We start from the raw sequence: 24,424 nt of genomic DNA on the forward strand, positions 1-24,424 counted from the left end.
TTCCTTTTGTACGAACTGCGTCCAGCAGAGAGATCTAGTGGGCTTCGAGCTCTCACCTTAGAGGCGCAGGACACTTGGCGGAAAGCCACAAAGTACCCTGCCCGACCTCCAACCCACGCCCCGGGCTGGGACGGGACTGCGGGAATCACACTAGTAGCGGCGGTGGTTCAGGCACTCACCTATCTTGTCCCACTCGGCCACCGTTCGGACGCCGGCCTCCTGTCTGCGCATGCCCAGAGGGGGAACCAGGTTCCCAATACTAGGGGAGAGGCGAGAGCAGGTACTGTGGAAGTCGGCGGGGGTATTTGCTCGCGACACCGAGTGTGGGCCGGAAGTGGAGGAGTCTAGAGTGGCTCCGCTGGACCTCCAGGCTAGACTGAGGCACTGCGACAGCCCCTTGGCTGGAAGAGGACGATGAGGAGCAACGGAAGCGGCAAGGGGGGACGCTGCTACGCGGCGCCGGGTTGCGTGGCCGCAGTAGACTGCGCAGTTTGCGAGCAGGTCTAAGTAAGTGCGGTGCTGTTCGCCGGAGCTGCGGGGTCCGCTTTTTCCGGAGGGGTCGGAGGGGTAGTGAAGGGTGGCTGGCAGGGGCTTCACTGGTGCCCTGGTGCCGAACCACCTCGCGAGGAGTGCAGGGCTGCGCGCCCAGGGCCGTGCAGGACCTGTGCCCCCCCGCGCTGCCCCGGAAGAAGCCCAGTCTGCAGCCTTGCGGGTGGCAAGTAAAAGCCCAAACGAACGCCCTTGTGGAAACTGAGGCTCACAGATTACCGGAGGCCCTCCGGTGCCCTGCTGGGACTTGTTGCTTAGAACGTATCTTAGAGTCAGTGGTCAGTGGTATTTCGAGCAACGTGTACAAGCCAATACCTAGAAATTATCCCCACCCCCCCACCGCCTCGCACTCCTATACACACGAAAAGTGAAACAAAAATCCCAGCTTCTGGGTCTGAGGCATGTTGTAGCCCCTGTCCATTCATGCCATTAAAAGGTTTACACGTTCAGATATCATAGCCGGAAGTTTTGGGTGTTTTCAGAAACAGCACGAGAGCACCCCCATACAATTGAAGTCCATTTCGCTGTAGGTTTTTGTGAACATTTATTTTCTGAAAAATGCGTTACTAGTGTTACCCCCTAGGTACCATAACCAAGAACAAGGCTTTTATTCATCAGCTTTGGCATTTGTTTACCATGTAATAGTAACGGAAGAGTAATACACAAGAGGATATGGGCTTTAAGGGTTTTTTTGTTTTGTTTTGTTTTGTTTTTTATTCATTGATTTGAGAGAGAGGAAGAGAGAGACACACAGACAGAGGCATTAACTAGTTCCATTCATCGGTTGTTTCTTATACGTGCCCTGACTGGGAATCAAGGTCTAACCCCTGAGCACCTGGCCAGGTCTGGGTTTAAGTTTTGATGTTTGATTTTTAACGATCCTCTCTTTGTTTCTTTTGGCATGGATTAAATCATATTTGTGTGCATGCTTAATCTGTCTTTTACTGTAGGTTAAATTTTATTTCACTAAATTAGAATGTGTGACTGTCCATCAAGTGTTATGTCATAATTATACTACTTAAAACATAGACTGTACAATTCCATAGTTGTTATAGAGACTTACTGTGAGCCAGACATTGCTACCTACTGAAAACACAGTGTTGAGTTAGATGAAGTCATGGTCATCAAGGAACTCAGAGTTTATGGAAAGCCAATGAGTTAACAATACAGTAGTAAGTGCCACCACATCAATTTGTACAAACTGCAGAATATGGAATGATTGGCAGTAAGGAATAGAGGTCCAGGGAAGGTTTTATGAAGTAGCTGCTATCTGAGCTGGGCTTTGAAAGAAAAATAAAACATTGTTTTAATTATTCCCTGTGTGCAAATACTTGGTGAGTTTTATCCATAATTTAATCCAAGTCAAACAGACCTTCTAGTTGTACTTAATTTCAACAGACAGACAGTACCTTAAATTTAGCCTCATGGAAGTAGTTACATTTATTAGTACTATGTGTTACATTTCTGCTCAGCAGTTTTACAATTACCTGTTTCATCCCCTTTTTATATATGAGGAAACATATTTAGAGAGGTAGAGTTGGCAAAAGCCACCTGGCTATTAATTGACCAAACCCCAAAACACTCTCCACTGCACCATGCTGCCTCCTATTGATAGCTAATTTGAAATGATGAAATCAGGCCAGTTTGTGAATATCTGTACATGCAGATCTTGGCACACCACCTGCCTTCTCAGGCACAACTCAGGCCCCTTGCCTCCTGAGGATACTTAGCCAAGTCGTCCTGGGTTAACAATGTAACTTAGTGGTGATTACAAGAAACTGCTTAACCCAACATTTTTCTATGATTTCCCCTCTCTTGTCACTTAATCCCAGGGAAATCTATTTCTCTGTTTTTCATTAATTTAGAACTCTGTTACTAAAAGATTCTAAAAATTTTCTAATTCTTATTTAGTTACCTCAGGAATCTGTGAGGTCTTTATAAATCCATTTTAGAATACCGTAAAGAAGGTTTTGGTTCTTCTAATTATTCTAATTAAAATTTTACCCTCAGTGATAGGCTTCTAGTAAGTTACTACATTTTATGTTACTGTTTCATATAGGTGTTAACTCCTTTAGCAGTATATTCTACTGGAATTGTAAAGTTGTAGTATTTCCAGAGCATGAACTGGAATTTCATGCATTTATGAGCTTGCCTGAGAGTCTTACTTCTGCAACACTGATTTTATAAGAAAATAAATTCTAAGTTTCATCCATGTACTTCATAGTAAAATATTTAAAACAGTACCCCTTTGTAAGTAGGAAACTTCCTGAATTTCATTCTTAATTTGAACATCTGTTTTGAGTTATTGGCCTTGTAGATTATTTTCTACCATTTTATTTCTTACAGATATTTATAATCTTCAAATAAATTGTGATTGGCTTACTTAGTGACAATAATCTGTCATCTTTTTTCTGTCACAGTTGAGGACCAAGTCTTCCATGCTTCAGGGGAAGGGGAAAGCCCAAAAATGCTATGTTACTGCCTAGTGTAATGTTTGATGTGATCTGCCCAAACAGATTTAAATTCCAGTTTAAAATGCTCACTGAATGATTCAATTACTGTCCAACATCTCCACAGGCAGTTATTGTTCATTTGTCCCATAGGACTATTAATACATGCTTTTTCATTATTGATGACATGTGGGTAACCATTAGGGAAATAGATAATTCATTCTGTGGTGTCTCCAACACACTGACTGATAGCTATTTGTGTTTCCATTTCAGTTGTGCAGCTGGCATGGTTTCTTAACTTCCCAGTGCTTAGCAGAAAAGAAGATATTTTCAGGCAGGAAGGCTGAATATTTAGTTCTTAACGAACACGATGAGATACTCATTCTTCACTTCTGGTGTAGCTGTTAGCAGTGACAGGTGAATTTGCTTTCTTTTTACAGTCTTCACATGAACCTACACATTGTTCTATTACTTGTAGGTATGTTTTTTAATGTATGAGCAATTTTTATTTTTAAACAAGCTGTTCCTAAAATTATTAATTTGAGATGGACTTTAACGGTCTTTAAAAGTAACAATAGTTCACTTATGACTTAGGACATTTTTCTTTTATTTATACTTGATTAACCTTTAGTCAAATTGTTTTTGGGGAATTAATATTTAACTCATGTATAGGTAAAACATTTTGTTGTTTTCAGAAAACTTTTCTATTGGCAGAATTGGAAATCAGTATACACTGTGCAGTACAATGTACACTTTTGCAATTAAAAAATAATTAGAATAGTTAGCATCTATCTTTTTTGGTGAGACAGTTTTTAGCTTCATTAAAATATAATTTTATCTGTGTTTGAAGAATAACATTTGTCTGATTTATTCTGCCAATTATTGGAGCAATAATAATTGGAATGCACCATTACTGTAGTTTGAGTTTTAGTCCTTGATATATTTATTGTTTTTTATTTTAATTTTTTTGTATAAAGTATTGCTGGGCAAGGTGATCTGCATAGATTACCAGCGTCAGAGAGAGCAGTAAAATTCTTTGGTGTGGAGAAGGTTGAGGGTGGTTGTTACTCTAGACTTGTAATTAATCTTTAATGTATTGTTTGCCATCATTTACTTTTTATTGGAGTGAATAACCTGAGTTCTATTGACAAAGCACCAAACAAACACTGCTGAGTTCCTGGAAAATCATGACAGTTCCTTGTATACTTACTTACTTCCTGGCTTTTCTGTCTCACCTCATGTTAATAATACACTCCTAAAACATACTGTGTCTGTTGTCCTACATAGAGGTTGTTTAGTCAGAGTTATTCTCTACAATTTTTACTACCTGTATGCTGTTTAAAAATGTTACTTTGATGATAGTGATCTGGAAGAAGACTGAAAATGTATGATGAATAAAATATTTTATAAACCTCAGTCGAAATACAAAATTAACACATCTTTGTTCATCAGAGATTTCTGGAGATGGGTTTTTAATCTTGGGTGCATTCTTAATATCTTAGTAACTTTTTAGTTACTGTTAGAAGTCACATAACCAGGGCTCTCAATCTTCTACAGTACTATTTAGTAAAGATATTATTGTTTATAATCCAATGCCTTTTTCCAACTCTACCTTTTATTTTTTTTTATCATCTGTAAAATATAATTTGTGAGGCTTTAGGTTATTCAGGTAACTTCTTCCTTTTACAAATGTAGACATATAGATCCAAAGTAAAAAAGTGATATATATGCAAAGATATCCCTTCCAAATCGGACATCATATTTAAATGTGGACTTGGGTAGTGATCTAAGAATATAGGGTGCAGGACTCACTGGATTAAATCCTCACTCAGGGCATAGCCCAGGGTGAAAGGTACTCTCTTCAGAGTTTCTTGTCTGTCTTATAGTTATGATCTTTGAGAACCTTAGGTGTTTTATTAAATTTACTTTTTTCTCTTTTAGCATCTAGCAAACTTTAGTAACCTATGTATATTAAATGAACAAAAGATTTAATATAGTACATCATTCTGAATTTGAAGGAAACAAGTGTCTGGGGGGAAGGCAATAAGGTTATATGGTATGCAGCATAGAACTAGCTTGATCAAACTTCATAAAAAGGATTTTATTTATTTATTTTTAGAGATGGGGGAAGAGAGGGATAGAAATAACTATATGAGGAAGAAACATTGATTAGTTGCCTCTCACTCACACCCTGAGCAGGGACCAAACCCCCAGCCCAAGCATGTGCCCTGACCTGGAATCAAACAGCTGACCTTCTGGTTTGTAGGATGATGCCCAGCCAACTGAGCCACACCGGTCAGGGCTAATTATCAAACATTTTGTTCTTAGAACCCCTTTACATTTTCTGATCCTCTTTACATTTTTAAAAATTACTGAGGACTCAAGAGTTTCTATACATGTGGACTAAATACAGAGATATTTACTGTGTTAGAAATTAAAACTGGGAATTTTTAAAATTAAACTTTGTCATTTTAAAATAACAGTAAAAACTCCACTACATAATATAATAGTGTTTTTTTTTTAAACAAATTGTTTTTGGAAAAGATTAGCAAGGAATATGTCACTGTTTTACATTTTTGTGAATATCTTTAATGTTTGCTTAATAGAAGACAGGCAAATTTTAATGTTTCATTCTCATAAATTGTTTTTAACTAAACACATGAAAAAAAAACAGGCCCACACAAATTTGTAGTTGTAAAAGGAGTATTTTTATAGTCTTTTCAGATAATTATGGATATTCTTTGATACTACAATATTAAACAGGTGGTAGTTTCTTAAAGGTCAGTTACATTATGGAATCTGAAACCCGTATCAAAGAATTTTTTGTCTCTTTACATTAATATTTTTTGACCCATGCTTGATTTTGTGACACCATTCATTGGTCATTTGGAAAATATTAGTTTTGCTATGTTGAGCCAATTATTGGGAATGTTGACACATATAATAAGTTATCAAAAATCTCATTTGTTTATTACACCATGACAGTTCTACCAGAAAAGTGTCCAAGTTATGGGAAGCTTTTGGCAACTTCATTTATTTTCCAGAAAAATGTCTGCCAAACACCTAAGTTTGAGTAACCAGTTTGTTAATTTTCTTTTTAAGTCAAAATGGTACAGCCTAAAAAAAGCAGCTAGCTCAGCTCACACCTAGTACTTTATGCGTCCTCCCCATTTTGTAAGATTTGTTCCACAAAATGTAATTATAACTGCGTCTTCAGTGACATTCATGAGTAAAAACTGATTTTCACTTCTCCCCCAACACTTTCCTGGAGTTCATGGTGATAATACAATGACTTACACAGTCCGGTGCCACTACCATTCTGCTAAGGCACCAGCAGTTTTACCCCTCACTGGTTTTATACCATTAGTACAAATGTCAAGAAATGAAAAGGCAAATATTATTTTAGTATGATCATAATATTAATCTCTCAGATCTTTTGAAAGGGTCTTGGGGACCCCCAAGAGTCTACAGCTACTTTTTGAGAACCACTGGGATGGAAAGATCTCAGTTTATAAAGTTTATCCAGTTCAACTGCTCTAATTTTCTTTATACTTGTCCTTGCCAGGTATTTATTTAGATTATACTTGAATACCTCTAGTTCCTTTGAGCATTTGTGCTAAATGAATAAAAATATGTGTCATAGACAGCTGTTTGATGGAAAGTAAAAGAAATTCTTAACTCTAGCATTGTACTTTGTCCTATTTTTAAAAAGTTTGCATAAATTTCCACTTGATTTCTATGAGTAATCAAGCATGATGAAATCTAGATATTATTAAACTTACATTATAAAGGAAACATAGTTAAGGTTTTATTCTTCCTATATTTAAGGACAATTGTGACTTTCTTTGATTTTCTTTGTGTCATCTATAATTAAGTAAACTTACATTAGATATATATAGTTGTATATGTCCATGTCTGGTTTCCCGAGTAGAGCATGAGTTCCTTAAAATTTACTGAGTAACTTATGAGGTACTTAAGGACAGGGACTGTACATTTATAATTTTGAAGTAGTTTATAGTGCCTAGGTACTATGATTCCACATAGCAAGTATCCACACATATTTGTAGCATGTAACATTGTCTTTAATCTTTAAATAGTATGATAGAATGAATTAGAATCTTATGAGGCTTGGAAGCCAACCCTGGGACCACTTCACTCATCCAGTCTACAGTTGAGAACTCTCTGGAGACTTGTGGTTATGTTTGTGGTAATGTCCTGAGAATTCATACCATTGTAGTTGGGCATAACTTTGGTATGGACCTCTTTTTCTTAATCATTAGCTTATAGAATAGTTATTTAAATATTTTCCCTTAGAACTGGAACCATTTGAGATCCTCCAACTACATATATGAGGTAGTTAAGATGAGTATGCCCATCATGCAGTTGACTCATCAGTCAGTTAACACTAGTCAACATGGTGGTTCTGAGAGCTTCACAGCTTTAAATTGTCTTTTATTTTTAGTTATTTTATTTTATTTTATTTTTATTTTTTAATTTTTTATTTTTTTATTATTTTTAGACAGAGGGGAGGGGAAGGAGAAAGGGAAAGAGAGAAACATTAATGTGTGGTTGCCTCTCACACACTTCCTACTGGGAACCCAGTCTGCAACCCAGGCATGTACCCTGACTGGGAATTGAACCAGCAACCCTTTGGTTCACAGGCCTGCGCTCAGTCCACTGAGCCACACCAGCCAGGGCATATTTTTAGTCTTAAATTAGCTATTACATACCATATTTTTGCTAGGTATAATTGCACCCACATTTTTGTGTGCATTCTGCATGGGATTATTATACCCATGGTATGTAATCATTATACCCAGATATAATGCACATCCTTATTTTTCCTTAAAAACTTTGGGCAAAAAGTGCCCTTTATACATGGCAAAATATGGAAGACACAATGAGCTAATATTTAAACACAGGAAACATGGAACACTAAATGTAAACAAAATAAGTTAATGAAGACCATAAAATTCTCAAGACAATCTTCAGTAGATTTGTAAGTTGCATTCATATGATCAAAGTGCTTATATAGTACATTAATATGAATATACTTCAAAATCATTCTTTCTAAAGGAAAACAATTGCAATTATGTCTACTTGTCTACACATTATAATAAAAATAAATCATGCTTTTAATAGAGTATTTTTGACAGGTGCTTAATAATATAAATATGACATCTCTGACCACTTCATCTAAATAAAAAGTGAAAAAATTATTTTTAAGTTTGACTTTAAAATTCAGATATGAGACCTGTGCATGTTAAAATAATGTGCTTATTTTTGATACTGTGACATAATTTTAGTTATTATATATTGAGACTCAGAATCAAACCTGTGTTTTTAAAAATATTTGTTTACACATGCTTTTTTCACAATTAACATAAAACATGCAAAATATTAGGTGAGGAAGAGGAAGTGGTGAGTTTTGGATAAGTTTGAGTATGTAGGTGGAATAGACATAAAGAATGGAAATAGTTCATACACAAGTATTATAATTGGAGCCATGAGAGTGAGATCACTGATGGAAAAAAAGTAAATGGGTAGGACCTTGGTAGGTCAGAGAGAAAAACACAGGCATTTGAGTATACTGGAGGCTGAGGAAGAACTAACGTCTGCTGTTGGGTATGGGGTTGCAGTGTGGATTGAGAAAAATCCATTAGTTTTATTAGCAAGTGAGGATCGCTTTTTATGAGTGATCATTGTAAGAGCTGAAACATCAGATTCTCAAGATAGTAAGTAGTTACAGAGTTGCTGGGGGCAGTTAAAGTCAGAGATATATGAGTACAGGTTTTAGAGACATTTGACATGTGAGAGCTGGTGTGCTAATACGGCAAAGACAGAAGTAAGAAATGGTAATGTATTTATTTAAGATGTAAGCATAAGGTTAAACATAATAATGTAGAAGAAGTGTGGGAGATGAGAGAATATTGACTGACTAAGATTCTGTGCTCTACCAGTTTAATGTTTTTCCCTGTAAGCCATCCTTCTAAGTAGTACAGACTTTGATCAAACTTTGAGTATATGAAATTCACCATTCTTGATTATTTATGATGCTAAGGTGTTACCAGCAAATGCATTTCAGCATGAAAAAACCTGGTAAATAGTTCATCTTTCCTGGCAACATATTTTATAAATATTTTGCCACATAGGACACACTTTAAGGGGTAACTAATCACCTTGCTTATTCTGTGTGATTAATAGCAGTAGTCTTGGGTTCAGCTAAGGCATTCATACTCACAAGACCCAATAGACCATACTTAGCACTAGCCTCCCTCTGCTTTGTTGAAAGGTACAGGATAGAAAACCCAGGATATCAGGATCAGGTGTATTCTTCCCAAGTGATAGTTCAGGCTAGTGGAAAGATGACACATGGGTGGTAACTCCTGACTTAACTGTTTTGTGCTCCAGAAACAATATCTTTTGTAATAGCACATGCACTCAGTGTCCAGGATCCAGCAGAGGGACAGGCCAGTTACAGATTGTGTACCACACAGAAAAGCCACTCTTTATACCTCTCACTTGGCAAGTGTAGCCCTGCTCACTGTCTGCTCAATTCAGATTTAGCTCACTAATAGGGGTCAAGTTTGCTATACAAAATGTTGCTTAGAAACATAGCTGATATCCCCCACCTTTATGAGGTTTCCAGGGAAACCATGCCAGAAGGTTAGCCAGAGGTCATTTTTTTTGTGGAGAGAAAAGGTTTTGTTAACACTTTACTCACATTAATTTATTGACAAAATAAATGGAAAATTTGCATACTACTATCTGTAGAATCTTCGGTGGACTGTATCAGAGGCACTATTCATTTACATTGACTGTCATAATATCTGGGTCTATGTAAAGATGTTTTTACATCTCGGCACATGGCTTCCGTAATTGCACTTTGCTTATAGTTTCAGCAAATTTAGTAAATAAAAATTCTTTCTATATTAAGTTTGCTTGTTCTATTTCTCTGTCTCTCTTTTTAAAGATTTTATTTTTTTAGAGAGGGGAAGGGAGAGGGAAAGAGAGGGAGAGAAACATCAATCTGTGGTTGCCTTTTGCACACCCCTTACTGGGGACCTGGCCCACAACCGAGCCATGTGCCCAGGACTAGGAATCAAACCAGTCCCTCTTTGATTCACAGGCCAGTGGTCCACCACTGAGCCACACCAGCTAGGTTGTTCCATTTCTCTTGAGAACATAGATAAGATAAAGACTAGGTAGTAGAAATTACAGACAAATTGGGTTATGTAAAAATAAGGCAGTCTGTGAGTAGAGGTCTCTTTCCAGACCAGCAGTATGCCAGAATGTATTCATGAGAAGACACACAAACACTCCAGAGCAGTGTCCTTACATTGTAATTTTAATTTCGTATTCCTCAAATTGAATTGGCTTTTATTCTGACTTTCACAGTTTAACAATCCATTGTAAGATTACCTTTGTTTATCACAAAGTCAGTTAAGGTGTCTTCTCAGAAGTGCTTTGTGGAAAACAGCAAGTTGAATAACTATTTTTCCTAACCAATAATGGACTCATATTTGCAATTTTTCTGATGTCCACTCTTAAACATATATACCCAGTGCTCAGAATACAGTTATGTTCTCTTAGAAGTCTAATAATTCAAATGTATTACTGAACTGTTTATTTAAAAAACATTTTAGTTTTAAGTATATATAAAATGTGTTACTATCCAGTAGGAAATAACAATAGTGAAAAAGAGATACACAGTTCCTGGTCTTAATAGCTTCAGATTAAATATTGTATGTTGAAATTAGAAATTAATGAACTACTTAAAAATTATTTTTCAAAATTCGAATAATTGAAAATGTTAATTATATAGATTTAATATATGCAGGTATGTGTGTGTATGGTTTGAATGTTAAAATACACTTTGTGCAGGCATTAGGAGCTTTATATTTTATCTAGAGTTGCAGTAGTTTTTTTTTAATAATAACTTTGTTTAATTTGAAAACTGAGTCAATTCACTCCTAATTATCTGCGTCGTAAAAGTGCTTTACCATGCACTCTGTATTCAGCTTTCTAGATTATTTTCTTTTCTTAGAGTGGTGTGGTAAATGCTGATGTTGATTTTAATTTGGGCAGAACATGGTTAAGAAATTAGTGGTACAAGCAGAAATACTAGTCACAAAAGCAAATAAAGTGAACATATTTGTAGTATTTATAAATACTTTTTAGAACTTCATTTGAGAATACTGACCAGTCTTATATGTAGGTATTTTTAAGTTCTCATTCTACAGAGAAAAAAATTTAGACTGGAAATAAATGATAAACCCAAGATTATTCTGCAGATATATTATAGCACAGACTTTAAGACTGATAGAATTTCAGTGGCTTTTTTTCCTATTGTATCACCAAATAAATGATGTTTGAGTTAATCATCTCTCTGATACCTCTCACAAATGATTGGCTTGATTATGAAAATGGTAAAATTTTTCACTAAAGAAATATTTTTGAAATAGCACAGTGCTCTAGTATATTTGTATTTTATATCCCAAACCTTGTTAATCCTAATCATTACACAAAATTCTTTTATTTTGATGTATGTTTATGCCAGTGTATTTTCATATTTCCCAGTATAACTTCTGTGTACATGTGAAAATTCACTCAGATATTGCTTATACTTAAAAATAATAATAAAATTAAATAAATGTTAAATGAAAGGTGTAAGTGACCAGATGTGTTGTCTAGAAAAAGCAATCGTAAATTGTGAAAGGCCTTTATTCTTCACCTGGAACAAGTATTTAGTATTTATTGTAATTGGTTTACTTGGCTGCTGTAGTGCATCCTCTTTCAGTGTGATTTTTAACCAAGTCTGACACCTGGTGCCCCAGGTATTGCTTCTGTAGTTTTAAAGCTTGGGGTTTTGTTTATCAGACAGAACTGCTTTTCTCTAGCGTTATAGAGTGTTCATTGTAATAAAACTTGTTGCAGCTGGGTGGCAGTGTTGATTTCAGAGAAACTTCAGAAAAGTGCTATGATGTTGGTTTATGTTCACAGTCTTTTGAACAAGAATTCATATGTAAAAATCTATGCTTAATGAAATAATAGTGAAAATTTGATTCTATTAAATCATCTAACTCATCTTTCTAGCCAATCTAATTTAACTTGATTTTATGTTTTATTTCAGTGTTTAAAACTAATGATGAACTAAAATGCCACATTTATTAGCTTATGGCATATAGTACAGTTTTATAAATTATTCATTAGCAATTTATCTGGATAACTTCTTAATGTTAAGTTTTTATTTTATTTTATTTTTTGCTTATAGAGAGAGAAAATGTTGATTTGAAGTTCTACTAATTTGTACCCTCATTGTTGCTTCTTATATATGGCCTGACCGGGGATCAAACTGCAATTTTGATGTATCGAGATGATGCTCTAACCAACTGAGCTACCTGGCCAGGGCCTAATTTAATGTCCTTTAAAACTTGGTAAATATTTAAGTAGATGACTACTCTGTAAGAAAAATTATAGCTCATCTCTTGCCTTTTAAAGATGATATGCATAAACTTTTTAAATTGATTAAAAATTTTCTGATAGTTTTTCTGTATTGTATTTTTATCATTTATATTTTTCAACAATATTTTTAAAAATTTCTCTCCAATAAATTATTTTCTTCACTTATCTCTGATTCTCAATTAGAATTTCTGTTTCTTTTACACTTATCCTTCAGGTGTTTATGGCCTTATCAGTACAACATATCAATAAATGTTGACTCACTCTGCTATGAAGTTTCAATAAGAACTATATAAAAGATTTCACATATTTTATTATATTAGGAATCCAAAATTTCTTTTTAATCAGATGTGAGACAAAAATTATTAAACTTTTTCTTAAAAATAGTATAATATTAGAAAATAGTGGTTAATTTATATAAATTATTTTTTAAGTCTAGCTGTGAAAAGCTCCAAATGGAGAAGAAAATATTCTTTCTTATCCTAGTTTGTTTAACCAGATTTTTTCCTATAACGTGAAAAAGGAAATTGATAATGTTATATCAGATTGGTCTTGATAAGTTAGAATCATTTAACTGCCATCTCATTTACAGTTCCATCTAAAGGAATAATACCTAGGAATAAATTTAACCAAGGAGGTGGAGGATCAGTACACTGAAAATTGTAAGACACTAATGAAAGAAATTGAAGAAGACACAGATAAATGGAGAGCTATTCCATGCTCATGGGTTGGAAGAATTAATATTCTTAAAATGTCCATGCTACCCAAAGCAATCTACAGGTTTAATGCAATCCCTATCCAAATTCAGTGGCATTTTTTTTCACAGAAATAGAACAAATAATCCTAAAATTTCTGTGGAACCAAAAACCCCAAAGAGCCAAACAAATCTTGAGAAAGAAAAACTACATTACAAGACTGTAGTAATCAAAGCAGTATTGCATTGGCATAAAAATAGACACATAAATCAGTGTAGCAGAATAGGAGCCCAGAGATAAACCTAAACATAAGTGGTCAATTAATTTACAACAACAAAAGCCATTAATTTACAACAACAAAAATGGGAAAGGACAACCTCCTCAATAAATGGTGTTGGGAAAGATGGATCACTATGTTACCATGCACAAAAATTAACTCAAAATAGATTAAAGACTTTAATGTGAGACCTAGAAGTACAGAACTCCTATAAGAAAACATAGCAGTCAGTTCCTTAGTAAAATCTTGGTGATGATTTTTTTGGATCTAACACTAAAAGCAAAGGCAGCAAAAGCAAAAATAAACAAGCAGGACTACATCGAATTAAAAAGCTTCTGAACAGCAAAGGAAACCGTCAACAAAAAGAAAGGCAACCTTTGAATGGGAGAAAATATTTGCAATTCATATATCTGGTAAGGGTTTTAATCCAAAATATAAAACACAACTTGATAACTTAAAAAATATTAAAAAGGGCAGAAGTTCCAAGTAGACATTTTTTCCAAAGAAGACATAAGGAGGCCAATAGGTACATGAAAACATGCTGAACATCATTAATCATCAAGAAAATGTAAATCAGAACAATGAGATATCACTTTGTACCTGTTAAAACATCTAGTATCAAAAAGACAAGTGTTGGCAAGGATGTGGAGAAAGGGAACCATTGTTCACTGTTGGTGGAAATGTAAATTGGTACAGTCACTATGAAAAACAGTATGGAGGTTCCTCAAAAAATTAAAAACAGGACTATCGTGATCTGACGCATCAACTTATTTTTCTTTCAAATTGAGACTGCATAAATGAAAGTACTTGGCAGTAAATAAGAACATTAAAAAAACAAATATAATTTGATGACTGTCATAGAAACTGGAGGAAGAAAGGAGACTTTATAACAGAAGGGACAAGGGAAATTAGAGCAACCAGTTTTGTGGATCGATTGATGTAGGCTTCCAAGGATTCATCTAGTACCATGATATATATCATGGATCTAACTTTAAAATAAGAGATATATGTTGAATTATTGATAATGTCTCTCTCTTTCTCTTTAGGACACTTACAGAGAGCTGCCATGGAAAAGTCCTGGATGCTGTGGAACTTTGTTGAAAGATGGCTAATAGCCTTGGCCTCGTGGTCTTGGGCTCTCTGTCGTATTTCTCTTTTACCTTTAATAGTGACTTTTCATCTGTATGGAGGCATTATCTTACTTTTGTTGATATTCATATCAATAGCAGGTATTCTATATAAATTCCAGGATGTATTGCTTTATTTTCCAGAACAGCCATCTTCCTCACGCCTTTATGTCCCCATGCCAACTGGCATTCCACATGAAAATGTTTTCATCAGAACCAAAGATGGAGTACGTCTAAATCTTATTTTGATAAGATACACTGGAGACAATTCACCCTATTCTCCAACCATAATTTATTTTCATGGGAATGCAGGCAACATAGGTCACAGGTTACCAAATGCATTGCTTATGTTGGTTAACCTCAAAGTTAATCTTTTGCTTGTTGATTACCGAGGATATGGAAAAAGCGAAGGAGAAGCAAGTGAAGAAGGACTCTACTTAGACTCTGAAGCTGTGCTAGACTATGTGATGACTAGACCTGACCTTGACAAAACAAAAATTTTTCTTTTTGGTCGTTCCTTGGGAGGAGCAGTGGCTATTCATTTGGCTTCTGAAAATTCACATAGGATTTCAGCTATTATGGTGGAGAACACATTTTTAAGCATACCACATATGGCCAGCACTTTATTTTCATTCTTTCCAATGCGTTACCTTCCTTTATGGTGCTACAAAAATAAATTTTTGTCCTACAGAAAAATATCTCAGTGCAGAATGCCTTCTCTTTTCATTTCTGGACTCTCTGATCAATTAATTCCACCAGTAATGATGAAGCAACTTTATGAACTCTCCCCATCTCGGACTAAGAGGTTAGCCATTTTTCCTGATGGAACTCATAATGATACATGGCAATGCCAGGGTTACTTCACTAGCCTTGAACAGTTCATCAAAGAAGTAATAAAGAGTCATTCTCCTGAAGAAATGGCAAAAACTTCATCTAATGTGACAATTATATAATGTTTTTCTTTTTGATTAATGCACTATATTTTAATTTGTGCAGAATGATAAAAAATGTTCCTTTCCAGAAGTGTGTTATGTCTGTACTTGTCTGAAGAGTGACATTAAACTTTGAAAGGACTTCAGTGCTCTGTTAAGATGATCCAAGTAGTTTTTTACATTTGAAAAACTATAACTGTTGGGATTATTTCATACATTTTCATCAAACCTTTCAATGTGGTTATGTGTCCATATCTTTAGTTTAATATGCCAGTATAATATATTCAGAAGTTTCTTGTTGCTAAAGTGATATACTTTATGTGATGCTTAAGATTAATGGCTGGATGTAGAAGGCAAGATGTAAACGAGAAACATTTGGATGTTATTCCTTTAGTAAATACTGGGACAATCATGGTACGCAAACTTAGTTCTGTAACTGCATTTTTCACCTTAAAATAAAATGCATGATATTTTATTTCTTGAATTATGCAATGCAATGTTTTAAATGTAAATAGCACTGGGCATATACTGATGTATATGGTAACCTGGGTTATATCTATTTTTATGTAAATTATTTTGGTTTGGGCAAGAAGTGGAATGGAGGCCTGTGTGCAGGTTGCTATTGAATTTTGTTCTGGCAAATGCTGAGATCCGGCTTTTTCTTACAAATAAATGGGACCCCACTTTCCAATATAAATGTACTGTGTTTTGTTAGGTACAGTCTGGATCATAGCATGTTAAAATAGAAATTTAGATTTTACTGCAGCTTTGTTGTGCATAGTTGAACTTTTTAACATTTGTAATTTTGGTAGCAGAGAGAAATTTAGCTTCTATAAGTTTCATAAGTCTACAGGTAAACCATTAATGGCAGTCACAGTGAAGATTATAAATTAGGAAGCCTTATTACATACTTGTGCATACTGTTTTACAGAAATCCCCACATTTAATTTTTAAGTCCCAGTATTTAGATACAACTAATCCACTAAAACCAAGATATCATTTATGGAACTTTCTGAAAAGTTGCAAAAATAAAAGAAAAAAAAAACTATGTTCTTTGGTTTAATGTTGTGGTTATAAAATAGAACTGCAACAAAGGACAATTTTAAGAAGTCTTACTATTTTCTACATGTATGAATGTGGGGATAAAGGAACTCTAGAGCTTTTTATCACAAAACCTAGTAACATTTAACTATTCAATGGTTGTTAGTAGTATTCAGACACATAGAAAAGTAAGAAAAATCTTACTTTAAGAAACCCTTAAAATGGCAGGATTTACCTAAAAATATATGTGTAAACTATGGGGCATAATTGTGCTAAGTTGTTTGAAGCAGTCCTGAAAATTATACGTAATTGAGCTCTATACATTGTTATATCTACATAATATTTCAACTGTGTTAATTGGCTTTGTACAAGCAACTAGAACAGAGAAATAATGGGTCAGTAATTCTGACCTTAATTTAAAAGTCCATGGAGATAGGACTAGAAATACTTTTGCCAAATAACATTCTTCTCATTCACTTTATGTCAGTATTTAGGAAGCAGTAAGTTATAGCAAATATAATTTCTAAAGGATAATGCTTTTTCTATAAATTATTGTTTTAAAAAGTCATGCTTTAAAAAACAAATTGGTAATGCGTGTCACGGAAGGTGTATTTTTATGTATAATTTCACCACAATTAAAAGCTACTTTTCATCTTGTCAATCATTGCTATGTAGAATGACTGTCCTAAATAGTAATAAAAGGGAAAAAATGTTAATACAACAAAACATAGTGTTAGACATGAACTTTACATGGTATACCTTAGACTTGTATCATTCTTTAAGGATTACAGAATACCTTTCTGTATTTTCATGTTATCATTTACTCTATTATACTATGGAGGAATTTATCAAATAGTTGTAAATATGCTGATGAAGTATAAAAGCTTTTTCTTCATCAGTGTTTTGTTATGCAGCTTTTTTTAATACTCCAGGTTTATAAACAATCTTTTTTTTTCAATACCAGGACTTTAACATCCATAAAGTACTTGTGTCCCATCCCTTCCTTCTTTATTCTCTTCTTTGGGTCAAAGAGCCTTTCTGCAGCAAAGGAAAGAGGCTGTTTCTAGGGCTGTAGTACATCTTTCTTAATTTCTGTATTTGAGAATGTTTCCTTAGATGGGAAGGAATAGAAAATAAATTCTCACTATGAGGGTCTCTGAAGCCCATGGCATCATTTTTTGAAAGCATGTCTAAGTTTTGGCCAAAGCCTTTGGTGTTAAAATGTGAATTCTCAATGAGTTACTTCATTTTGGACTCAGCTTAGTAGGAATAGAAGTGTGTCCATCTTGTGTATTAATTTCTGGTTCACTTGTGCAGGAGCAGCTATAGGAGTTTCTGAATGAATTTTAAGTTATTAAGCTACTTTAAATTTGGAAAAACTAGAATGGTTTTAAATATGGCAAGATACTGTTTATTTAGATCAAAATCCATTATTTTAGAAGGGATATTGAGGGGAAATGGCAAAAAGCATCCTAAAAAAGATATTGCAAAATTTATAGCAGTAAAAGAATACTAATAGAATAGAAAGAACTAGAAATGGAAAGATGATGCATTTCTTAAATATAGACCTAGGAAATAATTAACTGATGATATCAGTGAAAAAGAAATATAACAGTGCAAAACAACATTCAAACACAAGACATTTCTAATCAAGTGACTGAACCACCTGATACTGCAACTACCCTATATTTATGCAAGTACTTTGTGTTGATATTTTCATTATGATTTTATTGTCATAAAATTTTGAATTTTATTACAGGGCAGCTTAAATTTATTTTTTTTATTATGAAGTCTAGACACTTAATAACTACCTAAGTTCCAGCTTTGGTAATCTGGTAACATGTCCCTAGGTTAATTATGTTGTAATATTTCTTAGTGAGAATTCCTACCACCCTGTGCTTTCATACATTTCTGAAGTTTGAAAGATTTGGTTATGTTGTAATATTTCTTAGTGAGAATTCCTACCACCCTGTGCTTTCATACATTTCTGAAGTTTGAAAGATTTGGTTTGAGGTAAGAATAGATTTGTTTGGTAGAATTAAAGAGTGAAGGGCATATTCAACTTTCTGTAACTTACCTTGCAAGTTCAGTGTAAGTTTAGTTTTTATTGAGTCCATTATTTCCTTAAGGTTAGGAGTAAAGAGATAAACTTTTTAAAATGTTGTTTCAGAAGTCATTTTTAAAATTAGGACCTGATTAAGATACACTGAAATCCTTTACTGGTCTGTCCCCCCTGTTTTACCTATTATGTTTAACAACAATTATGGGGAATAACTGTGATAAAAAATTAGTCATATGCCTTTGGTTATCCACTTCAATTTATGTATTTTCATATCACTCAGGTAAAGTTGGAAATGACAGCACAGACATTTATCTATTTTTTAAATAAGGTGGGGAATGAATAGCACTCCTGTTTATATTACCATATATGCACATCATCTAAGCTAATCAGAAATAATATATGCATTTGTATGTTGAAATACATGCAGTAATCCTAATAATAGTCAACACATTTTTGCCAAATGGCACAAATATACCTCCATTTATATTTTGTATCTTAAAAATGTAGTTTAAAAATAAAACTATAAGACACTTTTTATAAAAAGCACCACATATACATATGTAACAAGGATAAGTGTATTGTTTTTTGATTTATACAGTTTATGTCAGTACAGCATATACTTAAAATTCAAGTTGTTTTCAACCTGTTGAGGTGTATTCAGGATAAAATAAGTTAATCCAATTTCATAATGTAAATCATACTTTTGCCATATTCTATTTGAAGCAGTAATAAAAGTGTTACAGCTCAAATGTGAATGTTACCTGTTAACCATGACAAGCAAACATTTACATTTGTTTTTTTACAATAAGTTTTTTTTAAACTTTACTTTCTGTGCTGACATATGCAATAAAAAGGTTGACACATTAAAAGGTTGATGTCTTAAGATAGTTTGTGTTCATCTTTTTTTTAAGATACTGTTCGTTAACCTAAGTTATATGGTAGGGCATTTAAGCTTCCTTAATGGTTAAATAAAATTCCTGAATTTGTACTGAAATTAGTGGATTTTTATTGTAGTAATACTGTGGATAAAAAATAGAAGTTCATGTTCTCTGTTCTCATCCTCTCACATTTAATTTAGGTAAATATTAAATATTTTCATTACATAAATTGCATTTGCTTAATTAAATTAGTGTAGGAACAAATAAGTTTAACTGTTCATAGTTATGTTGCTTTCACATTTCATAAAGTGCCTTTTCATGAAGTTTTCAGGTGTTTTTCCCCCATTAGTATTTAGTTAAAGACGGGAACATTTTCAAAAAGCCTGGTACTCATTCAACCTTTAGAGGTTTATGCCTTGCTTGCTTTCGTGTGTGTGTATGTCTGTCTGTGAGTTTTGTTTTTTATTTTATCTCTTCACTATTTTCACCCAGCCTCACAGCACCACTCCATTCTGACAGGTGTCAGTCTGTTCTTTATGAATCTTTAGTTTGCTTTCTTAATAAGAAACTCGGATGTTTGAATAGTGTCAGAACCAGTGAGATAACAGGAAGTGTATGACAAACCTTAAATAGTCCCTGCAAGTAGGGATGAAGAATTCACTTACTGGAGACCATCTTTCCTTGGGTAGATCTGGTGGTAAGTAGGGTTTCTCATGTCCTTCCTGAAAGATCACCACCTAAGCCCCAAGATAAAGCAGGGTTTCTATTACTGTTTTTTTTTTTTTTATTTTAAAAAGATGATTTCAAATATCCTGAAGTTCATGGACAATTGGATCTGGTTAGAGAATATAACTCCTATCTTATTAAGGGGAAGGAAGGGAAAAGACGTTTTTTGAATACCTACAAGTATAAGGCCTAAGTATAGACTATGTTCATGTCATTGAACCCTCACAACAAACCTCTGAGTAGTTTGTAGTCCAATTTAATAATAAATAGGCTCAGAGTGGTTCAGTAACAGGTTCAAGAGCACCCCAAATGGAGGCATAATTTGAATTTGTCTCTAGTTCTAAATGTAGGACTATTTATTGCCTCATTTTCTCAAACAATTTGACAGTTTTTATTTATACCATAAAGATTTAAGATGTTGAAATGGAATTAAAAGTAGACCAGTTCTTTGGGGCATCTCCAAAGAATTGGCTATAAATAAAAAAACTAGGAATAATCATGCCCTGGCTGGTATGGCTCAGTGGATTGTGTGCCGGCCTGTGAACCAAAGGGTTGCTGGTTCAATTTCAAGTCTAGAGCACGTTGCCTGGGTTGTGGCCCAGGTCCCCAGTGTATGTGTGGCTGGGTGGGGGGGGGGGTGGTCAGAGGCAACCACAAATTGATGTTTCTCTCTGTCTCTCCCTCCTTTCCCCTCTCTCTATAAATAAGTAAAGTCTTTAAAAAAATAAAAAATTAGGAATAATCAGAGAACATGTATGAATGACACAGGGACATTGACAATGGTGTGGGGGTTGACTGGGTGCAGGTGATGAACAAGGCAGAGGAAGGCAAAAGAAAAATTGGGACAACTAATAGAATAACAGTAAAAATCTAGGAATAGAGTTAAGATGGCGATGAGATAGATGGGAGTGGAGCCCCACTTCCCCCTGCACACCAGTGATACACCTAGCTAATGTACTGAGGAACAAAGCGAACAACCAACATATATGGAGATAGGAGACCAAAAATTGTAGAGGACATTGAACAAGCAGACGGTAAGGAGAGTGCTTCAAGACAATAAGGCCCCTGAGACCAGTGCTGGGACCAGGGTGGCTGTAGCCCCAGGCCTAGCACCCACCAGGTCTGCCATAGGGCTCTTGGAAAAAAGCTGGGTCAACAGCTCCCTCCCCGGGCAAACAAGGTTTGAGCAGCATTGGAAGAGACCTGATTGCTTGCCGTTGCAGACAGGGGAATAAGGACAAAGTGGCAAACACAGGGGCTGTGAGTACCCATGGAGTCTGGATACCAGCCAGGGTAGTTGAGAGCTGGGCCATGACAGGCCCTGACCCAGGCAGTCCCCAGTCTGGTTGGAGAATTGGGCTGTGTCAGAGGCCAGACCTCTGTATGGAGAAGCAGGGGTGAGCAGAAGGAATTTCTGAAAAGAAAAGGTGAAAAAAGAGACACTTGGCGGCTGTTTAGGAAATTCTCCTGCAGCAGTCACTCTGGCCTCCTCCCCACCCAGCCACAGTGCTCCCAAGGTGGCGCGGAAGGCCCAGAACACACTCCTCTAGCCTTGGGAAGAGTGTGCACTGGGACCTGAGGGACCGGAGGGGCCCAGCCACCAAGCGCAAAGGGCCCAGCCACCAAGCGCAAACGCCTGTAACCCGGGGAGAGCGTGCTCTACAGAAGGCCCTGAGCCCATACCCATAACCCCGGGGAGTGTGAAAGCCGAAACCTGTGGGACCAGAGGCTGCTGGTGAACTGGGCTGGGGGATGACTAAATGCCCATCAGGAAGAGAGAAAAACAAAATTAATCACCCCTCAGCCTACTGCAGCCAGGAAAGACCAGCAAAACTAGCTTGGCTTGCCAGTTTGAAGTCAGCAGGAGGTTTTTTTGTTTTGTTTTGTTTTTTTAAGTAATTCTTTGTGTTTGTTTTTTTTATCTTTAACTCATTCTTCTCTTTCTTATTTCTTCCTCCTTTCTACCCCTTTTTATCTCTTCTTCTTCTTCTTCTTTTTTTTATAATCTCCACCAGTGAGACAAAAAAAACCTGGAACTCTGAAAAGACCAGAGTTGGACCCAAAGAGGGGGCATCCCAACAGCTTAGTAAGATAAATTTCACTTTGCTACTACACAGAACTTGCAAGTTATTGCATATTTGTATTTTTTTTCATTCTTACGTCTCAGTATTTTTGTATTCCTCTTATTTCTGCTTGGTATTCTTCACTTGGCTGGTTCAATTGCATTGTTTGACTGGTTTCCCATGTTCTCTCATATTGTATTGTTAATTTACTGACATTCACTTCACTTGTGTTTCACTAGCACACTACTCTACGTCCTATAGTTCCTATTCTGGTTATGCAGAACACATAGATTCTGTCATATGATTGTTGCTTCATTATAATTGTAAATAATAGCTGTTCCATATAATTGTAAATGCTATACAGCATGCCTTCCAGATCTTAGCCCACTTCAGTTTCCTGGACTCTATTACTGTTGTGGTTAACTCTATTCTCTCACATACTACACCTATTTTCTACTCTTTACTCTCACTTTACCTCATAATCTGACCTCCCACAAGCTCACTGCTTTCTAGGTCCGACTCACAATCCTTCCCCTCCCAACAAGAGTTTTATCTTTTTTCCACCCTTTCTAAAAAGTGGCTAGTTGGGTGAAATATCACGGTTAACACTATACATAGCCAAAGGATCTCCTGTCTCTTCTCTATGGGCTGGTACTGTAAATATCATAGAATACACACACCTGCTGTCTTAAACCATTTCACTTTCCCCCTCCAACTGATCACAGAAAAAGACTAGGTGGAAGCTGTGAACACCAGAATACCTGCTGGAAGAGGAAACCCACCAACAGAGGAACCACCAACAGATAACAACAGAAGAAGGTGAGTGAGGAAGTGGAAGCCACACTAACTCAACTCAGGACCTATCTGGATATACAACTAAATAGTGGAGAAATTACCCAGAACAAACAACTGAACAAAAACAAGAGAGAATCCTCAAAACCTTGTACACACAGAAGAACCAGATTCAACAGAACCTTCCCACATGTGCACAACAGAATACATGAGGTGGTGGACAGAGTGATCCTCAATTAACCAGATGGTGGGAAGGACCCACCAAAGAAAGACCCAACAGCAGTTAATACCGAAAGACATACATAGAGCCAACAAAAATGACAGCCCAAGACCAGTGAGCTCGGGAGATCAAGGAGATGACACCACTGAATCTCACAGGTAATCTACCATAGAAGTTCACACCATAAACACAGGGAGTCAGGAGACATCGATTTAAGAAGCAGAGGCTGACAAGAAGAGTCTCACAAATAAAGGGAAGATAAAGAAACGATCCCCAAATGAAAGGAAAGGAAAGGAAGAAGCCTCAGAAAGAATGCTAAATGAAATAGAGGCAAGCCAACTATCAGATATTGAGTTCCAAGAAATGGTTATCTGTGGGGGGGCTCTGGCTGCCACGGATGAGAATCAGTCTACCAAGACATGATCTGCTTGGGGAGGAAAAGTGGCCGATCTCAAAGGAGAAGGGCCAGGAGCCTGTTCCTCAATGGGCTTTTATTGGGTTCATTTGCACATAAATACAGATAAAGCTCATTAATCATTGTCAGGCAGTGAGGATCAAACAATAGGTAACAAAGAACCCTGAGGGCCTATTTTGAGTCAGGGTCAGATACCTAAAGAGCTGTAAAACTTTGAGGAACAAACTCACTTCTTGCTTGGACCTTTATTTAATTGAGAGCATTCTAAACAAAGCAGTCTTCACAGGATTTTACAAATTCTTTCTTAGGTCTGATTGCCCAGGGAACCCGTCCTTTCCAGCACAGGGCTGCGCCACCCCCTCTCATTGTTTCAGGCTCAGGTGGAGCAAGGGAAGTAAGGCAGCCAAGAGATTAGGAGACTTTTTGCAGACAGAATGAGGACTCTGGCTTTGTCAAAGCCAAGGGGCAAGGGTCCATCAACCCCTTTTGTTGTAGCCCCCCAGGTCCTTCCTTGGGGTCCTCCCATGTGATTATGCCTGTCTTAGATCATTCTCCCCTTTGGGAATCTTACCTGTCTTGGCTAACCAACCAAGCATTGGGGGCCAGTTATGGATGAAGTAAAAGGAGCAGAAGTGTCACTCCTGCCAGGGAGATAAGGTTTGTCTCCTTAGTGGCTTATGGTCCAAGGTCACTCCCTCAGCCTTAACCTTGGCAGGGGTTAGAGCTCCTGATAGG

At 36.0% G+C, this 24,424-nt stretch overlaps 1 protein-coding gene across 2 annotated transcripts; it reads left to right on the forward strand.

Moving 5' to 3' along the window:
- Positions 1-229: 229 nt before the first annotated feature.
- Positions 230-17,452, forward strand: ABHD13 (abhydrolase domain containing 13). 2 transcript variants are annotated; one of them, XM_036011448.1, is made up of 3 exons: positions 230-507; positions 3,273-3,416; positions 14,480-17,452. In XM_036011448.1, exon 3 carries the CDS (start codon positions 14,500-14,502, stop codon positions 15,511-15,513), a length of 1,014 nt encoding a protein of 337 aa, XP_035867341.1. In that variant the 5' UTR covers positions 230-507; positions 3,273-3,416; positions 14,480-14,499; the 3' UTR covers positions 15,514-17,452. The 2 variants fall into 2 exon arrangements, with proteins under 2 accessions (XP_035867341.1, XP_028382251.1); XM_028526450.2 differs by lacking the exon at positions 3,273-3,416 and having other exon boundaries at positions 231-507.
- Positions 17,453-24,424: the final 6,972 nt, after the last annotated feature.

Source organism: Phyllostomus discolor, chromosome 11 (genome assembly GCF_004126475.2).
Source record: "Phyllostomus discolor isolate MPI-MPIP mPhyDis1 chromosome 11, mPhyDis1.pri.v3, whole genome shotgun sequence".
NCBI classification, from domain to species: Eukaryota; Metazoa; Chordata; class Mammalia; order Chiroptera; family Phyllostomidae; genus Phyllostomus; species Phyllostomus discolor.